We start from the raw sequence: 18,922 nt of genomic DNA on the forward strand, positions 1-18,922 counted from the left end.
AAACTACCTTTAAAACATGCTGTTCGTGAACAGTTCAGTAACACAATCTTATAATTATTCTGTATAAACCGTGTTTATATTTATGAAATGTATGCGTGTCATTAGTGAGTTTAAAAGCTGTTAAAACGGCCGTGCTTGTATCTTACTCCGTGTGCGTGTCAGTCTATTAAAGAGTGTGTGACGTAAGCTCCCACAGGGAAACGCCCTGAAACATTAAATATTATTATACCTGTTGGTTATTGATTATTACATATTACACATTAGAAGCATTAACGTGCCGACTCATTAATCAGTCAGTGTGTATGACTTCATGTTTAGTACTTCAGATGTTAAATAACAAAGTACTTTTGTTTCTCTTCGCTCCAAAGAGAGCAGGCGTTGCCCACGATCCAGCTGCAGCTGCAGCGGGAGAGTCCCGACTACAGCGGCCAGGCTGACCTGCCTCCAGGCCCCTGCTCCAAGACCTCCAGTGGATTGCCCAAAACAATAATCAAGCTGACTTCCAAGTTCACCAAGAAGGTCTCATCCAGCTCTAACAGTGGGGGCAGTTACTCCATCCCTAACACCCCGTCTCGCAGCATGCTAACAAGCAGTAGCTCTGAGGATAAAACCAAGAGCTTGGGCCACAGCGACGGGAGGCTGCAGAGCATCCTGCAGATGAGCAGTCTGTCCTGCACCCCGGACTCTATCCAGCAGGGCCAGCTGGCCAACGGCTTAGTGTCCGAGGACCAGGGGATGAACCTGCCCACCGACCAAGAGATGCAGGACGTCATCGACTTTCTCTCAGGATTCAACATGGGGAAGTCCCAGCAGGCTTCGCCCCTGGTCAAGAGAAGGAATTCTGTGGCGTCTGCAAACCCCGCTGAGCTGAAGCCCCCGAGTGGACCTCTGCCAACTTCCCAGTCTATCTCTCACAGTGCCCTACAGCCCCAAGCCCAGACCATGCCCCCGCCTCAGCCCCAGCCTCCACCATCAGTGCAGAAGCAGCAACCTCAACCGCCTCCTCCGCAGCAGCAACAACAGCAGCAGCAGCAGCAGCAGCAGCAGCAGCAGCAGCCCCCTCCTCCACCTCAACAACCCTCCCCTCAGGCCCTACAATACTACCAGCACCTCCTGCAGCCCATCAGTCAGCAGCAGCCTCCTCCTCCTCAGCAGACCCCACCCCAGGTCCTGTCACAGCAAAGAGTGGCGAGCAAGTGGCTCGGCAGCTCCTCTGGGCAACAGCCTCCACCGCAAGGCCCCCCAGCAGGGCTGTCCCCCCTGGGTCCCATCGGGCAGTGGGGCTCTCCTGGACTGCCAGACCTGAGCTCCGATCTGTACAGTCTGGGCCTGGTCAGCACCTACATGGACAGCGTCATGTCCGAGATGCTGGGTCAGAAGCCGCAGGGGCCCCGCAACAACACTTGGCCCAACAGGGACCAGAGTGAAGGAGTGTTTGGAGTCCTGGGAGACACGCTGCCCTTCGACCCAGCAGGTGAGATCCTCTCCCTGTTCTCTGCCCTAATCCTAATCGTCCCATAAAACCTTTGTTTGCACGCATCAGTTGACGACAACATAAAGGGAACCCTGCACAACGATGATGATCACACGCAGAAGGAGACGTGATGTTCCTGCTGGTTCTGTCAGTGAAGCTCAGACTAAAGAGACTCGTGTGTTTCGTTGGCTTTATTCAGGGTCGTGTAGTAACATCATGGTTTTCCTTAAGTTTTTAAAAGACTTGGATGCACATGTGTGCTGGAGGGTTTTTAAATTAAACATCTGCACAAACATTTAGAAACGTAAAGTAGATGATAACTAAACTGAACTCTCCAAAAAGCTTGAAGACAAAATGTGCAAAAGAAGTCCACCGGGGGCCGGCTACAAGTATGGAAAAGTAATTAGTTTAGTTTTGATGCTCTTTACATTGATTTGACATTCATTCGGCTTTGCGATGTCTTACAACGAGAAAACTCTATTTATATACGAAGCGTTCAAGCAGATCTCAAAGTTGGACCCTGATCTGAGTAATATAATCGATGTAGGTCAGATAGTGTGAGCAGCTGTTTTCCAATGCAAGTTGACGATTTATGCTGAATTTAGCCTGTCGGGGGCTATTTTTACAGTGCAGCAGACTCTTTTGATTGCAGCCGAGGTCTATTGTGCAGAGTTGACTTACGGCTATTGTGATTTTTCTGCTATGGTCGACAGTCTGGATCAACGGATTGAGCTCCAGGGAGCGAAAGAGAAAAGCTGAGGGTGTCAGGAACTCATAGTTGTGTTTATCCCCCCCCCCCTCTCCATGCGCAGTTGGCTCCGACCCGGAGTTTGCACGTTACGTTGCCGGCGTCAGTCAGGCCATGCAGCAGAAACGGCAGGTGCAACACATCCGTCGCCCCAGCAACACGCGCAGCAACTGGCCAATGCCTGAAGAGCAGCACAGGACCTGGTCCCACCCAGAGTACTACAGTGAGGGGTGAGTATCTGCAGGACGGCGTCACTGATCCACAGGAAAACTAATGTGTGATAGTTTCATAAACGCATCTTTTATCAGACAAACTGACCTTTGAACTGAGCATGAAAGGAAAATAAGAGGAAAAAAGGAATTAACATCAAACGGATAACTTGTGCACACCGCATGTTGCCATGGATGACACCCACAATGCATTATGGGTAAATCCTTCCTTGGTTTCACCTTTTTTTTTTTTAAATGTATAAAACACAAAGTAGTTTCTAAAGGCAGAACGTTTCCTACCCGTCTCTTCAGCTCTCACTCTGTCCCGCATTCTTGCCTTTACAAATCTGACAGATTTTCAAAATAAAACGTAATTCTAAAATAGCATTATAATTTTCCTCACATGTGTTATTTGAGTAAAACCTGATTTTCCATTAATGCAAGAAATATTTAAGACAAAAACAGCATTTTCATTTCATAACATTTAATTTAAAAAAGCGTAATCTGCTGTACAGTGGACAATAATCGAATGTTAATCACGTTTTAAGAGAGAATGCAATATAAAGTTTCTTCATTACTGCTTTAATTGTAATTTTAATAAGGTCATAGAACCGCCATACAAGTAAGTGAGGTTGTTGCATTTTCAGTACAATCTTTACTCCAATAACACGTGTTGAAAATGATGCTATTGTGGAATTAAATGTACATTATTTGAATAAAGTCCCCTAAGGGCTTCCATAAAGATGCACACAGACGCGTTTTAAATCCTCGATGCCATGTTTCAGGATTAGTTCTGAGCAGCAGCGTACTGCTGAGCTGTCGGAGGATTATTTAAAGTTTCATCAGTGTTGAGCAACGTCCTCATTACATTATCTGTGTGAGGCGTCTACCACGTTAGTCATGACTGTTGTTCAGCCTACACGTGTGAGACAACACCGTCCTGCTGAGACACTGATCTGCTGCATCATCAAATACAAATACACAGGTCAGAGTTCAGTGTTACACCCTCGTCTGGTTGTGTCCTCAGGGAGGCTGTAAACAGCAGCTGGTCAGCCAATCAGGGCGACTCGGCCAGCTCCAGCGACGAGACGTCTTCAGCCAACGGCGACAGTCTGTTCTCCATGTTTTCTGGGCCGGACCTTGTAGCGGCGGTTAAACAAAGGAGGTAAGTGAAACTTCACCGATGAATATCATACGATGTGATGAACTGAACTTCTGTGGTTGATGTCATTTTCTCTGTTCTCAGAAAACACAGCTGTGGTGAGCCGGAGGTGTGCACCCTGCCCTCCCCTCCCCTCCATCACATGGGCGATGATAACCAGGTAAAGTCTTCTGTGATGGAGCATGTCCTTTAGGGCTGAAGCTCACTGTTCCATGACGTCCTAACATTCAGTTCACCTTCACACAGAAACCAGATGTTCACCATTTAAAAGAGAATTTAGAATTAAAACTGACTCGAGCCGATTTAATCAATTAGTGCTGCACCGGAGACACATTGTTAGGTTTTGCGACTAGACTTCAAGGGATTTGTTAGATCTTGTTGTGACTTTTTAATTTGTTATTGACCTTTTCAACTTGCTGTGCCCCCCAGGATAGCAAAACTAAAACCTGGCCTCCCAAAGCGCCATGGCAGCACTCCACCAACACCAACACCATGCCCAATCCCAGCTCTTCCTTGTACCAGATGAACATCCCTCCCTCCTCCCAGTGGAGCGACTCCATGCAGATGCTGCAGTCTCCCGTGTGGTCCACTGCCAGCGACTGCTCCCCCTCCACCGGCATCTCCTCTGGTTTCCCCTTCACCCAGCAGCAGCAGCAGCAGCAGCAACAACAGCAACACAAACCCATGACCAAGGGCTTTAAATCCTTCCCCCTCAAACACGAGCACAGGCCCTCCTACCTTCACCAGTACTGATCACAGTCTAATGTCCGCGGCGAAGTGCCACGAGGGCCCTGAAGCTCTTAGATGAGCCGCTGTGTGGGCCGAGCTGCAGCCGTTACAGTCCACGCCCACTGAATTGGAAGATTTCAAAGCCTCAGAGGCAAAATTAAGTATACACACTGGCGCAACATTTTTGTATCTATATTTTTCCATGTCAAACATCCCCCATTTTTTGAAAAGGAGACGTATTTTGAAGTTTTTCGAACTGCCATGTTTTAACTACGACAGGTGCATGCGTCATGCTGGCAGCAGTTAGTCTAGTGGTCGTTTCTCTGTCTGTCGAGCTGACGTCTCCGCAGACAAGAGCTGGAGACGTGCACGGCCGTCACCCACTTGCTTCTGCAGCTAAACGTGTGTGCGTGTGCGTGCATGTGTGCGTGTGCCTGCCTGTGTGTGTGTGTGTGTGTGTGTGTGTGTGTGTGTGTGAATGAGGGGATTACAAGGGGGGCAGGGGCTTGAAATGCTCTCATTTTTGCCCATAATAAATATACTGTGTCTACATAGCTGTAACTGCCAAATCTCACGCAAGATGACTCAGAATACAGCTACCATCTACTGTTTCATAGCTTGTAAAATACTGAAGTTGAAATATAAATATTTAGTTCTTTTTATTAAGAGGCTTTGAGCAGGCTCAGCATAAATATAGTAAGTCACTGCAGATGTGTAATTTGAGAGGAATACACTACTTTTTCAGCAACTGACCAGAGTTAAGAACTATAGCAGTAACTATGTGCCATGTTGGTATTGATAGCACTTGCAGATTATTCCCAACCAAAGCGTTGTTCAGAAGATGAATGGTGCTGAAGAGATGCGAGGCGGTCTGAGATTATTGATAAACCGTGAAGTTGCACCCTATTGGATGAGAGCTTTAGGGATCATCTTCACACACATTCATTTCCTCCAATTGGCAGTTGTTTGCTCCAGATTGACACTAACTCCCATAAACCTAACTTTTCTTCTGTTTAATAATACAATATTTTTCTTGTACAATTATTGACAGTATTAATCTTATTTTTGTATTTTCTTACATGTTATACCATTACTGTATGTTAGTATTCTTGTAGGACATATTACATAAAACATTATTTTCCACCTCCCAATATGTGAAAAAGCACATTTTTTTCCTACAGAGTTGAACTACACCATCTATAAAGGTTACCAAATATGCCATGCTCAACACTAAAACATTGTGTGATGAGGGTGCTTTCGAGCCCTTGTTTCTTTGGTTTCTATGGCGATGGGCTGTATTTAAAAGCCCAGAATGTTATCTTTTTGTGATGTTTGCGGATGCCAATGTTGCCTGTATTTATGAAATGACACCCATGTTTTCAGAAAACTAACATACTTAACATGTTTACAGAGAATTGTTTGCTGTATATACATATAAATATATATCTTTTTATAGTTAATGTGCTTTGCACAATCAAGATATAGGGTTTGTTGCTTTTTGTCTGTGTTATCTCCCTAACTGTTGCAGCCTTTTTTAAAGACATCATTACAGACCTTGGACTGTAACTGTTAGCTCAGCTGTGTCATATGGTTTACTAGTGGCTTCTACAAAAAATAAAAAATAAATAATAAAAACATGTTGCCCTGATAGAAGATATGAAGGGGGACTGCTTGGCTTATGTTGCTTATTGTTCTCTTGAGCTGGCAACTGAATCTTTCCAAGTGTACCAGCAATGCAAAAAATGAATAAAAATGACTAGCAATTCGAATGTGTCTTTGTAGTTTTTCTGCATCTTGTGCACCGATGCCACTGCGGTCTCACACTGATGCCACTGCGGTCTCACACCGATGCCACTGCGGTCTCACACTGATGCCACTGCGGTCTCACACAGACTCCAACAACAGCTTTCAAAAATGGAAACATTTTTTAATGTACAATACATACAAGAAAAATGACTTTGAATTCACAGAATCTTTCGATATACTATAAACATACAATGCAGCATTTCTGACGCACCAGTGCTCCTGGAATATGTAACATTACTGAATCATTCCCAACGCCACTGACTGACATCACGTCTCTCCGTTCACAGACGAGGCGGCGGCTTCATTAGATGTAGGCTGGAAAAAGAAACCATAACATAGTGTTAGGGAAAAGCAACTAGTCATTGAAACACTATGAATTCTGTTATGTACTCAGTATTTATTCGTGAATTGTGCGGTTTTTCTTTACATTTGAGGCGGGAGCAGCGGTGTCGGGGCTGGCATCCGCTATGGTTGCCAAATAGACGATGTTGCGGTGCAGGATCTGTTGGTATCTGTTGGAAGAGAAGAGAAACAGCTGAACATAATACACACCAGTAGTGGAAAAGTAAGTACATTTACACAAGTACTGTTTCTTAGTTAACTGAATGTTTTAATTGTATGCTACTTTTTACTTCCACTCCACTACATTTTCAAAGGGAAACATACATTTCGCTACATTTATTTGATAACTTTAGTTATTAGTTTTACAGATGAAGATTTTAAAAACCTTTAATGAGCATATGAAATACTATGTTACACATGTTACTGCATCAACAACAATCTATAATAAACTAAAGAGAACCAGTTTGGCTGCGTAGTGAGTAATTCTACATTTACATATTCTTGATTAAGCTTAATTAGTTTTACATTTGTAAGATTTTGAATGCAGGCATTATCTGTAATAAAGTGGCATTTCTTTACACTGGATGTTCATTATTATTGGTGGCAGAGCCCTGAGGGTTGTTTTTGACTTACTGTACACACTCCACTGCTCGTCCTTTCTGCATGTATTCAGTGATGCATCTTATTAACTGGTCGTTTTCATCCAGCAACTGGGACAAAAACAAACACACATTTAAAAAATGAACCGACTTCCCCAACATACAGTAGCGAATATGTTGCTTTTAGCAGGAGTTAGAAACCTTTGGAAACACTAATACAGCCACAGTTTGCAACACCAAACATTGTAACAGTACAGCACTAAATGAATGCTTGGTTACTGCATGCAATAAGTGTAAACAAAGAGTAAATGAATTGATAAACAGAGCTAGCGGCTAGCTGCTAAAGCTCGCACCATAGGTTAATGCACGGGGAGCTAACAGCTAGTTAGCCACTTCGTTAAACATCGTTTTTCATGGAGTCTTACCCTCTGTATTGTTTCCTGGTTAATTTTAGCCTTTCCTCGTAGTTTCTTTGGCACAAAGACAATCGACATGTTTGTGTAGTCGCAGTTAGTTTGCCACTTGTTTATGTTTGCAAAAGAGCGCTTCTTCTTCTTCTTCTTCTTCTTTGTTCCTTCTACGTTTCTTCTTCGCGTGTATTGATCGACGGGAGTGTCATTCTTGTTGTACTACCGCCATCTGCTGGAGACCTGCAGTAATCTTCTATTTTCTGGTGTCTTAACTTTAAAGTTAAAGCATGAAACAATAATGAAAGTATATTTAAAGGATTCAATGCAGACATACGGCCCATGTGTTATACTAATTTGTCTAATAAACTGTTTCAGCTGTACTTGTATACACTGTTGGGTGGTTTAATTTATCAGAAAACATGTTATACGCTCTTCGTAGGTTTTGTATGTAAACATCTTGATTGGTAAAGTCACTATTAACCAAAGATGTATCAAATAATTGTAGTGAAGTAAAAAGTAAAATTTACTGTGAAAGTATGTAAGTATAATCAGGAACATGTAATTAAAGGATTAAAAGTAAAAGCACTCAATGCAGACAAATGGCCCCTGTGATTTAAACTATTATATTATTATTACTCATGTAAAGGCATAACATTACTTGACTGATACAAGTAATGAATATTTGCATTATGGATTAATTTGCTGATTTGATCCATTAGACTTGGATTTTCCAACCAATAATGCACATTTCCAAATTATAAAAAAAAGGTACATTACATTTTATTCAATTTACTTTGAGCGATTCCATAAAGGGTAAATTGATTATTGTAAGTACATGCTCCCAAACACTTAAAAAAAACAAAACACAATCATTTGAAGGGTCGACTCGGAGACGTTGCATCACTGTGAAAACTCAGGAACATGTGGATTAAAAAATAAAACATCAGAGACATGACTATTGTACAACTCTTTATTTTACGTAAAAACTCAATTTATTGATATTCTCATGAAAACAATTCCTGGTTCACAATTCCAGTGACTGGAAGGAGTAACAAACATATGAAAACATGTGAGTTTAATAGTTCAGTAATACTTTGTCTCAAATTCAACCTTGCTGGTTATTGCGAAAGCCCCGTATGAAGTGATGGTTCTTACGGCTATCATGCAGTGATCAGCAACATGTGCAATATCCAGTTCAACAGCACGTGAACGCTGCGTCGTCCTAAACACCAGCGACTGAGGAGGATCTGGTCTCACCTTGTAGTGCTATCAATACTTTAGTTGACTTTTAAGTTAAAGGGAGAGCTGTACAAATCCACCACTCAGAAGGCACTCCCCAAAGTACTAATAAATCAGAGCCAAAAAGAAAACATATTCCCCCCCACCCACCCCCCACACTGGCACCATATCCAGGTCATGTCCCTTTGTTCACAAGTCTGTAAAAAAAAAAATGAAAACTTCACTCCAGAGAACAATCCCATTGACAACAATGCAAGAGGAGCTACGAACAACGAGCGAGCTGGCGTCTAGCGGAACCTTTGAACATACATTTTGAAACATCACATACAAGAGTTCCCACTTTTAGTAAACAATCCTTACGACACTGCGAGCACAGTGAAAAACAAACAAACAGCAGATGACTCAACTGTAAGACAATTCAAAAGGATGTTGATAACAGAAGAAGATCATGCTATAACAGATGGCTCAGTATGTAAAACTCGTACTTATAGGCTGACAATTAAACCTCAACCATAGGCTCACTTTTTCCTTTTGGCAAAATAGCGGAGCATTTATTTATATATAAAAAAAAAGCCAAATCTGAACTTGTTCAAGGTCGTTCTGCAGGTTTTAACTGGAGAAACTCAAGATGTTTGTTTTCCTAAGAACTTCTAAAGACATTAATAGAATTGGATGTTCCTCTTTTCAGACACAAATGATGGGAATGCTTTGTGTGTTTTTTATATATATATATATATATATATATAAAAAACAGAACCGGTCAAAAATAATCTAGTCAACACATACTTTCTAAAGCTAAACCCCTTAAATCAATCAAAAGTCTGGTTCCTATTGATCGCTTGCATTGGGGGGGCCACCATTAACAGGCATACAGTCCCAGCCAGAGACATAAAGCAGACGCATCACTCGTCTGATGCGGGAGGGTCGAGGGGTCAAAGTATGATCTACTCTAAATACTGAATGAACATTTCTAAAACAAAAAAACTACAAGAGTCTGACGAGCCACGATATGCTGGGGGGGGGGCACTAGGTAGAAGATGAGCTATAGGTTTACATTCAGTACAATATTCAGGTCAGATTTAGTTTTTTAGCTGGCTTTGATCTCACTTCATTGAGAAAGTATGGATGTCCCAAAAAAACAATACTGAATACATGGCGACCAAACTAAGTCTGAGCAGAAAAAAACACGGTGCAACAGGCAATGCAGTGAATTTTGGTGCCAACATACATCACAAGAACAAAAACTGAAAGAAAATGAGAAATAAAGCTATCGATCACATGAACTGTGACCCGCTCACAGCATCAGTGGGCGTTTCTGCACAGCTTTCAATATCAAAGACAACTTCAGGAAGAAATTAACTTGATTAATGCAGAAATACAGACCGACTCCAAAGCAAGGTATTTACACATGTTCTCGTCCATCTGGTGACTTAAACAAAATGTCAGGGCCAAAAACAACAAAAAAAGCCTAATTCTCGAAGTGGAGAAAAGGGAGCTGCACTCTCACCCCCCCTGATGTAAAGCAGTCGACCTGGCGCTGGTGACTGAGAGGATGTCGTCATTCTTTCTGTCAAATGTTGAGACTAAAGAATTTATTCAACAGGAATAATTTCATGATGAGGGGCTACAATTCTTTGAGGATCCATCGCTGCTGCACTATGCAGCCACCTTGTTGTCCTTCTGGGGGGGGAAACATAGAACAAGTTTAGAAAAGCCATAAATCTTCTTCTACATACTGCACGTTAACAATACGTGTAAGCTGATAGATTCACCCTGTATTCAAAATCAGAGAAATCCCGGCCTCCTCTGCCGCCTCTGAATCCGCCTCTGAATCCTCCTCTGAAGCCAGGCGGAGGACCTCGGGGGGGCCCGAAGGAACCTCTGCTCAGTGGTCGCCCTCGGCCTCCGCGGGGCCCCATGAAGCCACGGAAACCTCCTCTTCCTCGATTGTGCCTCAGAGGGATGCCGAACGTCTCAGAATTCATTCGTCTCTCCTCTGCCCAGGTTGTCCTCCGCTCCCTGACACACAAACACACACACACACACACACATCAGGATCCATCTTTTTGGGTAACAAACAAACCTCACGTGTGACATCACATATATCAATATGAACATATTAGTCAGTTCATGTTGCTGCTTCAACAATGTACAGAACTGTCTCTCACCCAACTAACGGTGCTTTAAGTCATGTAGTATATTACGAGCACATTGTGTAGTTAACACAGTTCCAATGTGCACAATCGTCCCCTCTTTTCTTTGCATCTTCAGGATAACTTTTGTTTTCCTTGTTTCCCTCGACACAGCTGAGAAAGTGTTTGACTGACTTACCTTGAAAATCCCCGATCACCCCCTTTACTAAAAGAGATAAACACAGAAGGATGTCAGACAATAGAGTACAAAGGTCTTATGTTCATTGTATAAAGTGAGTTTAGAGAATATTTCACACAGAATTCCTCCTCTAAGACTGAAGTGCATTAAACATCTTTCAGCACGAGTACCTCAAATCATCAGCTCCCAGGTTATCAAAGAAGGACTTGGTCTTGTCATAGTAAGTGTTGATCACAGCCTCCTCCTCCTCATTGGTCCCCTCGTTGGCTGGATGTTCTGACTCTGCAGCTTCTTCACCGTTCAGCGACTTTTCAATCTTGTCATCTGTCGGAAGGGTTAGACATTGTGTAAAACATTTATCATGAAATGAAAATGATGTAAAAGCTTTAAGAGGACTCGAGTGTGTTGCAGCCGTACCTTTCAGTTTCAGCTTGTTCTGGAGCTCTTTGTCAATCTCATCTTTGTTGAACTGGGCGTTGGCAGTCTCGAAGTCAAAGTCTTCTTCAAACTTCATGGCGCCATCCCGACGTACGTTAACTCGGCCTCTGCTGCGGTTTCCTCTTCCGCGGCCTCGGCGGTTGGACTGAACACCAGCTGAATAATTAAATAAATAAATCAGGAGAACTGAAAGCCAGCGACGCTCTAACAAAAACGTTCAGACAGTTTGACACTAAAGAATTTAACTACATTTTTAAATAACACTTGATATTAACATCCATCTCAAATGAACAGCACAGGAACTACAGCCATGATTAAGTGTTTAATAAGTAAACGGTGCAAATCTACTTACCGGCGTGACGCTTGTTGGGATCTCTGTTTTCAAGAGCGCCGTGTTCGTGATCCGGCTGCGAGACCGTCTGAACCTCCGGAGCTGCACAGAAACATTCATTTAACTAAAGTGTTACGGCGCAACAAAGCACTACATTCACGAGCACACAACTTTATGCAATACACCTTTAACACTTCAGACGTTACACAGAGGAACAAACTTCAATATTTTGGAAATTCACCATGAGTCCAGCGGGAGTCCTTATCCCGTCTCTGCTCCAGGAGGTCCGGGGGCTTCTGGCTGCCAGCGGTGCTGCTGGTGGGTCTGGGAGCCGCCGCTGCCGTCTGAATCCTCTGCCCTACAGGTGCAGGGGGTGCTGGGGCAGAGGATGGTGGGGCCTGCACGGCCTGCTCCAGAATGGGACGTTTTTTCAAAGAGTCCAGGTCGGGGCTGGAGCGCCCTGCAGAACACAACAAAGTGAGATTCAATCTATATGATTTTCTGAAAAGCGGGGACAGTGTTAGTTTGTATTTGTTTCTTACCTCCAGCGGATCCAAACGACTGAGATGCAAGGGGTGTCACACCAAACTGGCTGTACGGGGCCACAGGGGCCTTGCTGAGTGGAGCATAGGGCCCAGCTGACGGGAATGATGATGCTCCTGCAACATTGCTGGATCCAAGTGACGACTAGAAAAACAAAAATACAGTCAATTAAAAAAGGCGACAACACTGACGGTCAAAAGAGACGATAAACATTTTCCTGTTTAAAAATATATTTTATTGTTCCAAACAGGATTAAAAGATTGTATTAATGTACATTTACAGATATAAAGCAGATGATAAAAGTTGGAATAGGGACAGTATAAAAAACAAAGATTAAAATAAATGATAAAAACTACCATTCACCAATTTATAAAAACATAACAAGCCTCACTGACATGCAGGACTATTGAAACCATGACGACATAAATTATAAATCAGCTAAAGTTATCAGCTGCTAATTGAAGGTAATTAATTTAAAACATTTTGACACTTGGAGCCGGGGGTGTTGATATTTTAACCACATTATGGAACTACTTTCTCCGTCTCAGCAAAAAGCAAAAAGTGTTGAAGTCTTGTCGAAGTTTTGTTTTTTTAATTTTGTTGGACGAACAGAATCTCAGTTGTGGAAATATGTTGTTAGTTCAAATTGTTATAAGTGCAAACGTAAATCAAAGTGCAATTCATGAGCTAAAATGTGACCAGCCATGTTCCTAATTTCTTATTTTGCTTAAAATGTGTTTCTTATCATAACATGGAAAGCACAGGTGTAATCAATAAGAGTAATCACTGATGGCTGAATCTGTTTTGGAAGCCTGGCACACTCTGTTTACTGGGAGCCGTAATTAATGTTATTAAGTACACCTGTGCTTTCCCTGCTGGGACGAGGCTTTGAGAGTCTGAGCAGGTGATGATTGAATTTCATAACAATTGTATTTTCACAAAAACAGATTTGAAGAGTTATAGTTTATGAAAACACACACACACACACACACACACACACACACACTTTTTAAACTGCAGCAATCTCTCTAAGGAAGAAAAAACACTATACTTATGATAACTACATTAATAGTCTGCCCATCTGTACGGTTTTACACGGCTTTTAAAGTTTGATTAATAAACATGAACATAATTAGGGAAGTTCATGGACTTGAAAAACTGAAAAGGCCTTTTTCACAGCAGACATTTTGATGTCGTCATTGTAGGTAAAGCACAGGTGTTACTAATAACAGTAACGATGAAGCTCTTCTACTCAAGAGTCCCAGTAAGTTGCAACTGTGTGCCTGCATGCACAATGCACGAACCCCAAAGAAGCCATACAAATGTCCTTAAAACTTTCTTGTATAGAAAATATAGCAAATGTGAAAAGCTGACCTTTTATAGTTCAAGAATGTAGATCAACTTACTTGAACTATAGCAGGGTCCTGTGGCAGGGAGCTAGTGGCTTTGGGTGGCTCACAGACTGTAAGGTCTTTTATATCACTTCCTCTGAAGATGATGTACTCAAACACTTCGTCCCGAGGTGGAATAGGCCTGTCAGTGGGCCGGTCTTCAGTGCCGAAAGAGCGAACTGTTGGGAAAACACACAGGACACTTCAAATTAGAGCTGCAACGAGTAATTAACCAATCGCACAACAGTAATGACTAATCGATTAAGCAATTTTTCATGCAAAAATGGCAGTAAAAAAATCTGCTTTCAGCCTCAAATTTAAGTTATTATTACATGACAGGTCATTTTAATATCTTTGGGTTTTGGAATTACATTTCATTAGATATGTGCTTCTTGTGTAGAATAGATCAACTATATCCACATTTAAAAACGTATTGAAGAGGGAGTGATAGTGTGCTTTTTAACACAATGAATAGTGAAGCACAAAGTTATTGTTAAAATATATGATAGTCTATCTTATCTCAAGGAAACAAAAAGAGAGCTGCTAGTTAAATTAGCCTATAAGTTTAATTTCCATCCAACAATACAATATAGTTATAACCACAACAAAGTGACTTTTAAGGAAACTATTACTTTACTAGCTAAACACATTGACAGGTAATTTCTCAGGTTTGTTGAGTTCACGTTATCTGGGTTAACCCAACAAACCTTCAGAATACAGACCGAAATATAACCTTGGATATTAAACCGTGATTAAAGCTTAAATACAACATGTTTGAATGTAACAAGATCTACTTTCTATTATACGGTATGCCACTTGGTAATCCGCAATAACAGCCACGTATTTAACGTTAGCCCCAAACACAAGGTAAACAAAGGACGCAGAGCGTTAACTACACTTAGCCATCAGTTGGCTACAAAGCTAGCTAACCTAGCTAACTGCGCTGAAATTAATTCCCGTATTTCACCGCCTAACACGTCTGTAAGTTAGTTATAACCTTTGTGAGTGCTGTAGCACACCTCCAGGGTTACTTAACTTACCTTTAGCAAGAGCTACTGTCGAGTTTTCAGTATCTATGGTGTACAAAATTCCTTCATAGCGGATCCCGGCCTTGGAGATTAGGCTAATTTTGCTGCCAATGTATGGCGTCCCTCCTCCGCTCATGTTTGCTCTCTGATTTTTCACAATATCTCCCCGGAATCTGATTCTGTCAATCGAGAGGTTAGATGTGTTGTTTTCAGAGCTGTAATTGTAAGACTACGTTACGCCGTCAGTAAGCCTTGCTCGTTGAAGAACTGATCTCTACCACGACATGGCCGTTTTCATTTTCCTTCGCCCGCCGCTGAGGATGTTGGGAGAAAAAGGCTGCGTCTCATTCCGGTAAAGTCCCCTACTCTTCCTCCCTTTGCTACGCTTTCTCATAAATGATAAAGAAGGATTTCACGAAAACACGAAGAACTCAGTAATATCAAGACTGGCCATGCAGTTATGTTCACTTTTGCGGTTGTTTTTAAACGAAGACAATGAGTCAATTCATGACAAGGTGCTTAACAGAGGTTTGAGACGTAGACATTCTATCATATCGCGAGATTACACGAGACGGCCTTTATCTTCCTCCCTGCCTCCATATAACAAACGAGTATACACTGCTCAGTAATGTATGGAGTCATTTTCTATATGTTTGACCAGCAGTATCTACTGAGGACGAAGTTCTTCAATTACCCAGTTCAATCCCAAACAAAACAAATGAAATGCAAACATAATGAATGATTTCTACACTTCCGGTGTTTTTTTAGGATTGCGATTTGGCTTTGAGAGCAATGAGTGTGTTTTCTGTAAATGTGTATTGAAACAACAGATCACCTCTTTGTTGTTCTGGAAACAATTCATGAAATGGTTAAGTAGTAAAACCACAGAAATGCCTACTAGTGATCATAATAGTAGGCTATTATTTTTTTATATTGGTGGCTTATTAGAAGTCCCTGAAATTAATATCTAATTTATATATTACTAGAAAATGATCTGACAACCAGAATGTCTTTATAATTTACAATAGCAAAGTGCATGATTTTTTCATTATTCAACATTCAAGATTAACTTTATTGTCCCACAGAAAAGGAGAATTTGTCTTGCGCTTTTTACCCATGCTGCAGCCTTAGAAAGATAACATTACATACAAATAAACATACATACAAAACTGTTGAACTTGACAAACAGAAAACAGCAAACACATCCACAGCTATAGTATAAACCTGAATTAGATGCCTTAAAAGTATGTTAATGTGGCCACATATTATATATGTTATGCAACACTCTCACAACATCATTATACTTCATTACATTAAACTCGAAGATTATAATCATTATAATATTTTAATACAAAGTTATTCATTAAACAAATGACAAAAAGTTTCAGTGTCGTTATTGCAAAACACACATTTTCCATCAATTGTGTCAAGCACCTGATTCACATAATAAATCAAGTGTAATATTTTAAATGAAACATCGATACCACGATATTAGATTATTATATATATTATATATTAGATTGTGATGCATACACCATCCAACAGACGGTTACATTTAAACTGTGGATTCACATCAACCATGCCATTTACTTGCATTAAATACAAAACAGCAGAAGGTATTGCAAGACAACTTCAAACTGGCTTATCTGAAGACAGTGTTCACTTATATGATTGCATTTGAAGCTATTGTACTTACAAGATTCTTGCTGTTTGGAGTTGTATCTCCATGATTGTTTGCACTTTTTGTTTATCGCTTTGGACAAAAGCGTCAGCTAAATGAACTGTAATGTAACAACTGCAAAAAAGTGAAATTCCATATTTTAAATAAAAGAAAGTAGTTTTTTATCTAGTAATTGTGTCACAAACCTGTGTAGGAAATTCATCCCGACTGTCTAAAATATTGGGACTATTACAAAATAGTAATACGTGCATAAAGGATTTGGATATTGTCCAAAACTGTTAAATATACATATTGTATATTTTTTTGTTCTTCATCTTTGGTTCAAGTTTTGCTTTTCAATCTCAGCTATCAATAAACATTTGTATATTAATACAAATAAACATTAAATATTTACATTTTTTCATGAAAAACAGAAGTAGGATGCCCCCTCTTGTGATGACGTCAGATTCATTCCCACAATGCCTAGTAACACGCAGGCGCAGTGTGTAAAAAAAAAAAAAAAAAAAAAAAAAAAAAAAAAGGACAGCTATCTGTGATCAGAGATGGCGGGCGCCTCCGACCCCCTGGAAGATATGCTGTTTTCAGAGGTGGATGAAAAAGCTGTGAGCGACTTGGTGGGCTCATTGGAGTCACAGCTTGCTGGCCAAAGCAACCCCCCAGGTAAAACTGACGAAAACGGAGGCGCTGGCTCAGTGGCCCCCGCTAACCATCACTTAGGGAAAACGCTACCAGCTCCGGTGGGCACCACAACACTAGAACAACAACAACAAGGACGGTGTTTTAAACCTGAGATGCGCCAGCAGATCACCTGCAACGACGTTAGCCTGGACACAGCTGTCACCCCCCCGGCTCTGGGCTGTACCCCTTCTTTTGGCGAGCCCTCCACCGCTTCGGCTTCCTGTGTGAACGCCACCAGCGGCGGCTTGCTATCACATGGAGCATCCATCACAACACTGACTGCATCTGCTGTGTCAACTCTGGCATCGACGCCAGCCAGCATCAGCACCACATCCAGCCGGGGGGCCAAGGGGAGCCCGGGGATAGGTGAGACGTCGACGGAAGCCAACCCACCGAGGAAACGCATCAACACGCCGCGGAGGAGCGCGTCGGCTCGGATTAAGAGTTTGAACGGCGCCGCTGTAACGACGAGGAGGAACACAGCGGACACCGTTAGCTCCGTGGACCCCGGTGCCACTACACCAAACTCTACCCGACCGGGGACATCCTCTATCAACACTTCCACTTTCACCCTCTCCAACGCTAACCTCCCTGTGGGGCAGTCGGCTATTGCTCTGGACCGGGGGACTCCCACCATTGCTTTGCACAGACTCCCGAGTCACATTGTAGCGAGCATAGCCCAGAACGGTACCAGCGTTTCGGCCTTGGTCCAGCAGGGCTCTCGCATTGGACCCATAACAGCAGCTTCACAGGAGAACCACAGCAACACAGTCACAGCTTCCAAAACAGACGATTGTCAGTCCAAAATTGTAATGTCAAGCCAGTCTGGTGGTGTCAACTCTGTAATAAACTCCTCTGTTGTCACACCAACGACCACAGGCACCCCCGCGGCAGCTCCAGCAGTCACCCAGCCCCCGAGCTCTGCCACGGCTCCTTGTGCTACAATGGTGGCAGCAAGTTCTGCATGTGGGACTGCTCAAACTACACCAGTGACCACCACTGTTAGCATGGTCAGGCCCACAGCCCCCTCTCCAACACCTGCTGTGGTCGCCTGCGCACAGTCTCAACCCCGTCCTGGACTTGCAGCCCCTCAAAGGATTGTAGCCCCCCAGCTGATTGTCAGACCGCCCCAGCAGCAGACGACTATTCAGCTGCCCCCTGGGTTTACCATCCCACCGGGTAAGAGAGCAGCAGGAAGGTGTTCTAATGACCTCACCTGAGGTTCATGGGTGTTGTCAGTGTGTGACATCCTGTTCTCATCCCATGTTTGTCTGAAAGCTTTCTAAGTTATCCTGTGCACATATGGGATGTGTTCAGGGCCCAACATGTGGCTAATAGGTTTGCATCACTCACCAGACAAAAACAAACAAAGGTAATTTATTGAACATTGGAACATTTACTATCCATTTGGACAAAGTAACATCTGCACCTGTATGTGCTAAAGATGCTAAAGTAAGATGGGGCCGAACAATATGCTGTTATTCATAAGCTGTAGTGTGGGTTTGAGCATTTGGTCGGCCCCATGGGGAATCAAACACTTCACCCAGCAGTGTTGGTGCCGTCATGATGTGACTGCTGAGCCGTGCAAAGTATTACATTTACTCTAACATACTTAACGGCACCATAACACAACATTAATATCACTATTGTGTAATGAGACACAGGAAATAAGACAACATTTACATGAAGTTTGCAGTGAAGCTGTCTTAAGTCTCTCTAAGAGAGACAAGTTGTAACTCACAGTTCAACACCAACTTTAAAAGTAGTAGTAGTAATTCAGATA

At 42.3% G+C, this 18,922-nt stretch overlaps 4 protein-coding genes across 8 annotated transcripts in view; 2 read left to right on the top strand and 2 right to left on the bottom strand.

The window, feature by feature from the left end:
* Positions 1–6,091, top strand: part of garre1 (granule associated Rac and RHOG effector 1) — a 29,981-nt gene extending 23,890 nt beyond the window's left edge. For all 4 annotated transcript variants that reach the window (XM_029457586.1, XM_029457604.1, XM_029457595.1 and 1 more), the window contains exons 10-14: positions 369–1,474; positions 2,287–2,452; positions 3,459–3,596; positions 3,678–3,753; positions 4,023–6,091. In XM_029457586.1, coding sequence (XP_029313446.1) covers positions 369–1,474; positions 2,287–2,452; positions 3,459–3,596; positions 3,678–3,753; positions 4,023–4,346 — 1,810 coding nt within the window. In that variant the 3' untranslated portion in view covers positions 4,347–6,091. The remainder of the gene's footprint in view (positions 1–368; positions 1,475–2,286; positions 2,453–3,458; positions 3,597–3,677; positions 3,754–4,022) is intronic.
* Positions 6,092–6,228: 137 nt separating this feature from the next.
* Positions 6,229–7,670, bottom strand: ss18l2 (ss18, like 2). Its single transcript, XM_029457625.1, has 4 exons — positions 7,495–7,670; positions 7,104–7,180; positions 6,556–6,640; positions 6,229–6,443 (listed from the first exon to the last, which is right to left on the bottom strand). Exons 1-4 carry the CDS (start codon positions 7,561–7,563, stop codon positions 6,396–6,398), a joined length of 279 nt encoding a protein of 92 aa, XP_029313485.1. The 5' UTR covers positions 7,564–7,670; the 3' UTR covers positions 6,229–6,395.
* Positions 7,671–8,435: 765 nt separating this feature from the next.
* Positions 8,436–15,312, bottom strand: lsm14ab (LSM14A mRNA processing body assembly factor b). 2 transcript variants are annotated; one of them, XM_029428021.1, is made up of 10 exons: positions 14,793–15,312; positions 13,768–13,931; positions 12,361–12,505; positions 12,060–12,278; positions 11,840–11,920; positions 11,467–11,643; positions 11,220–11,373; positions 11,050–11,076; positions 10,491–10,737; positions 8,436–10,395 (listed from the first exon to the last, which is right to left on the bottom strand). In XM_029428021.1, the coding sequence occupies exons 1-10, from the start codon at positions 14,914–14,916 to the stop codon at positions 10,375–10,377; spliced, it is 1,359 nt and encodes a 452-aa protein (XP_029283881.1). In that variant the 5' UTR covers positions 14,917–15,312; the 3' UTR covers positions 8,436–10,374. The 2 variants fall into 2 exon arrangements, with proteins under 2 accessions (XP_029283881.1, XP_029283874.1); XM_029428014.1 differs by having other exon boundaries at positions 8,436–10,398; positions 14,793–15,310.
* Positions 15,313–16,975: 1,663 nt separating this feature from the next.
* The window catches only part of LOC115006508 (transcription initiation factor TFIID subunit 4), a 59,807-nt gene continuing 57,860 nt past the window's right edge, over positions 16,976–18,922 (top strand). Inside the window, 1 exon segment of the mRNA XM_029428797.1 lies at positions 16,976–18,318. Coding sequence (XP_029284657.1) covers positions 17,004–18,318 — 1,315 coding nt within the window. The 5' untranslated portion in view covers positions 16,976–17,003.

This window comes from Cottoperca gobio, chromosome 3 (assembly GCF_900634415.1).
Source record: "Cottoperca gobio chromosome 3, fCotGob3.1, whole genome shotgun sequence".
In the NCBI taxonomy this organism is placed as follows: Eukaryota; Metazoa; Chordata; class Actinopteri; order Perciformes; family Bovichtidae; genus Cottoperca; species Cottoperca gobio.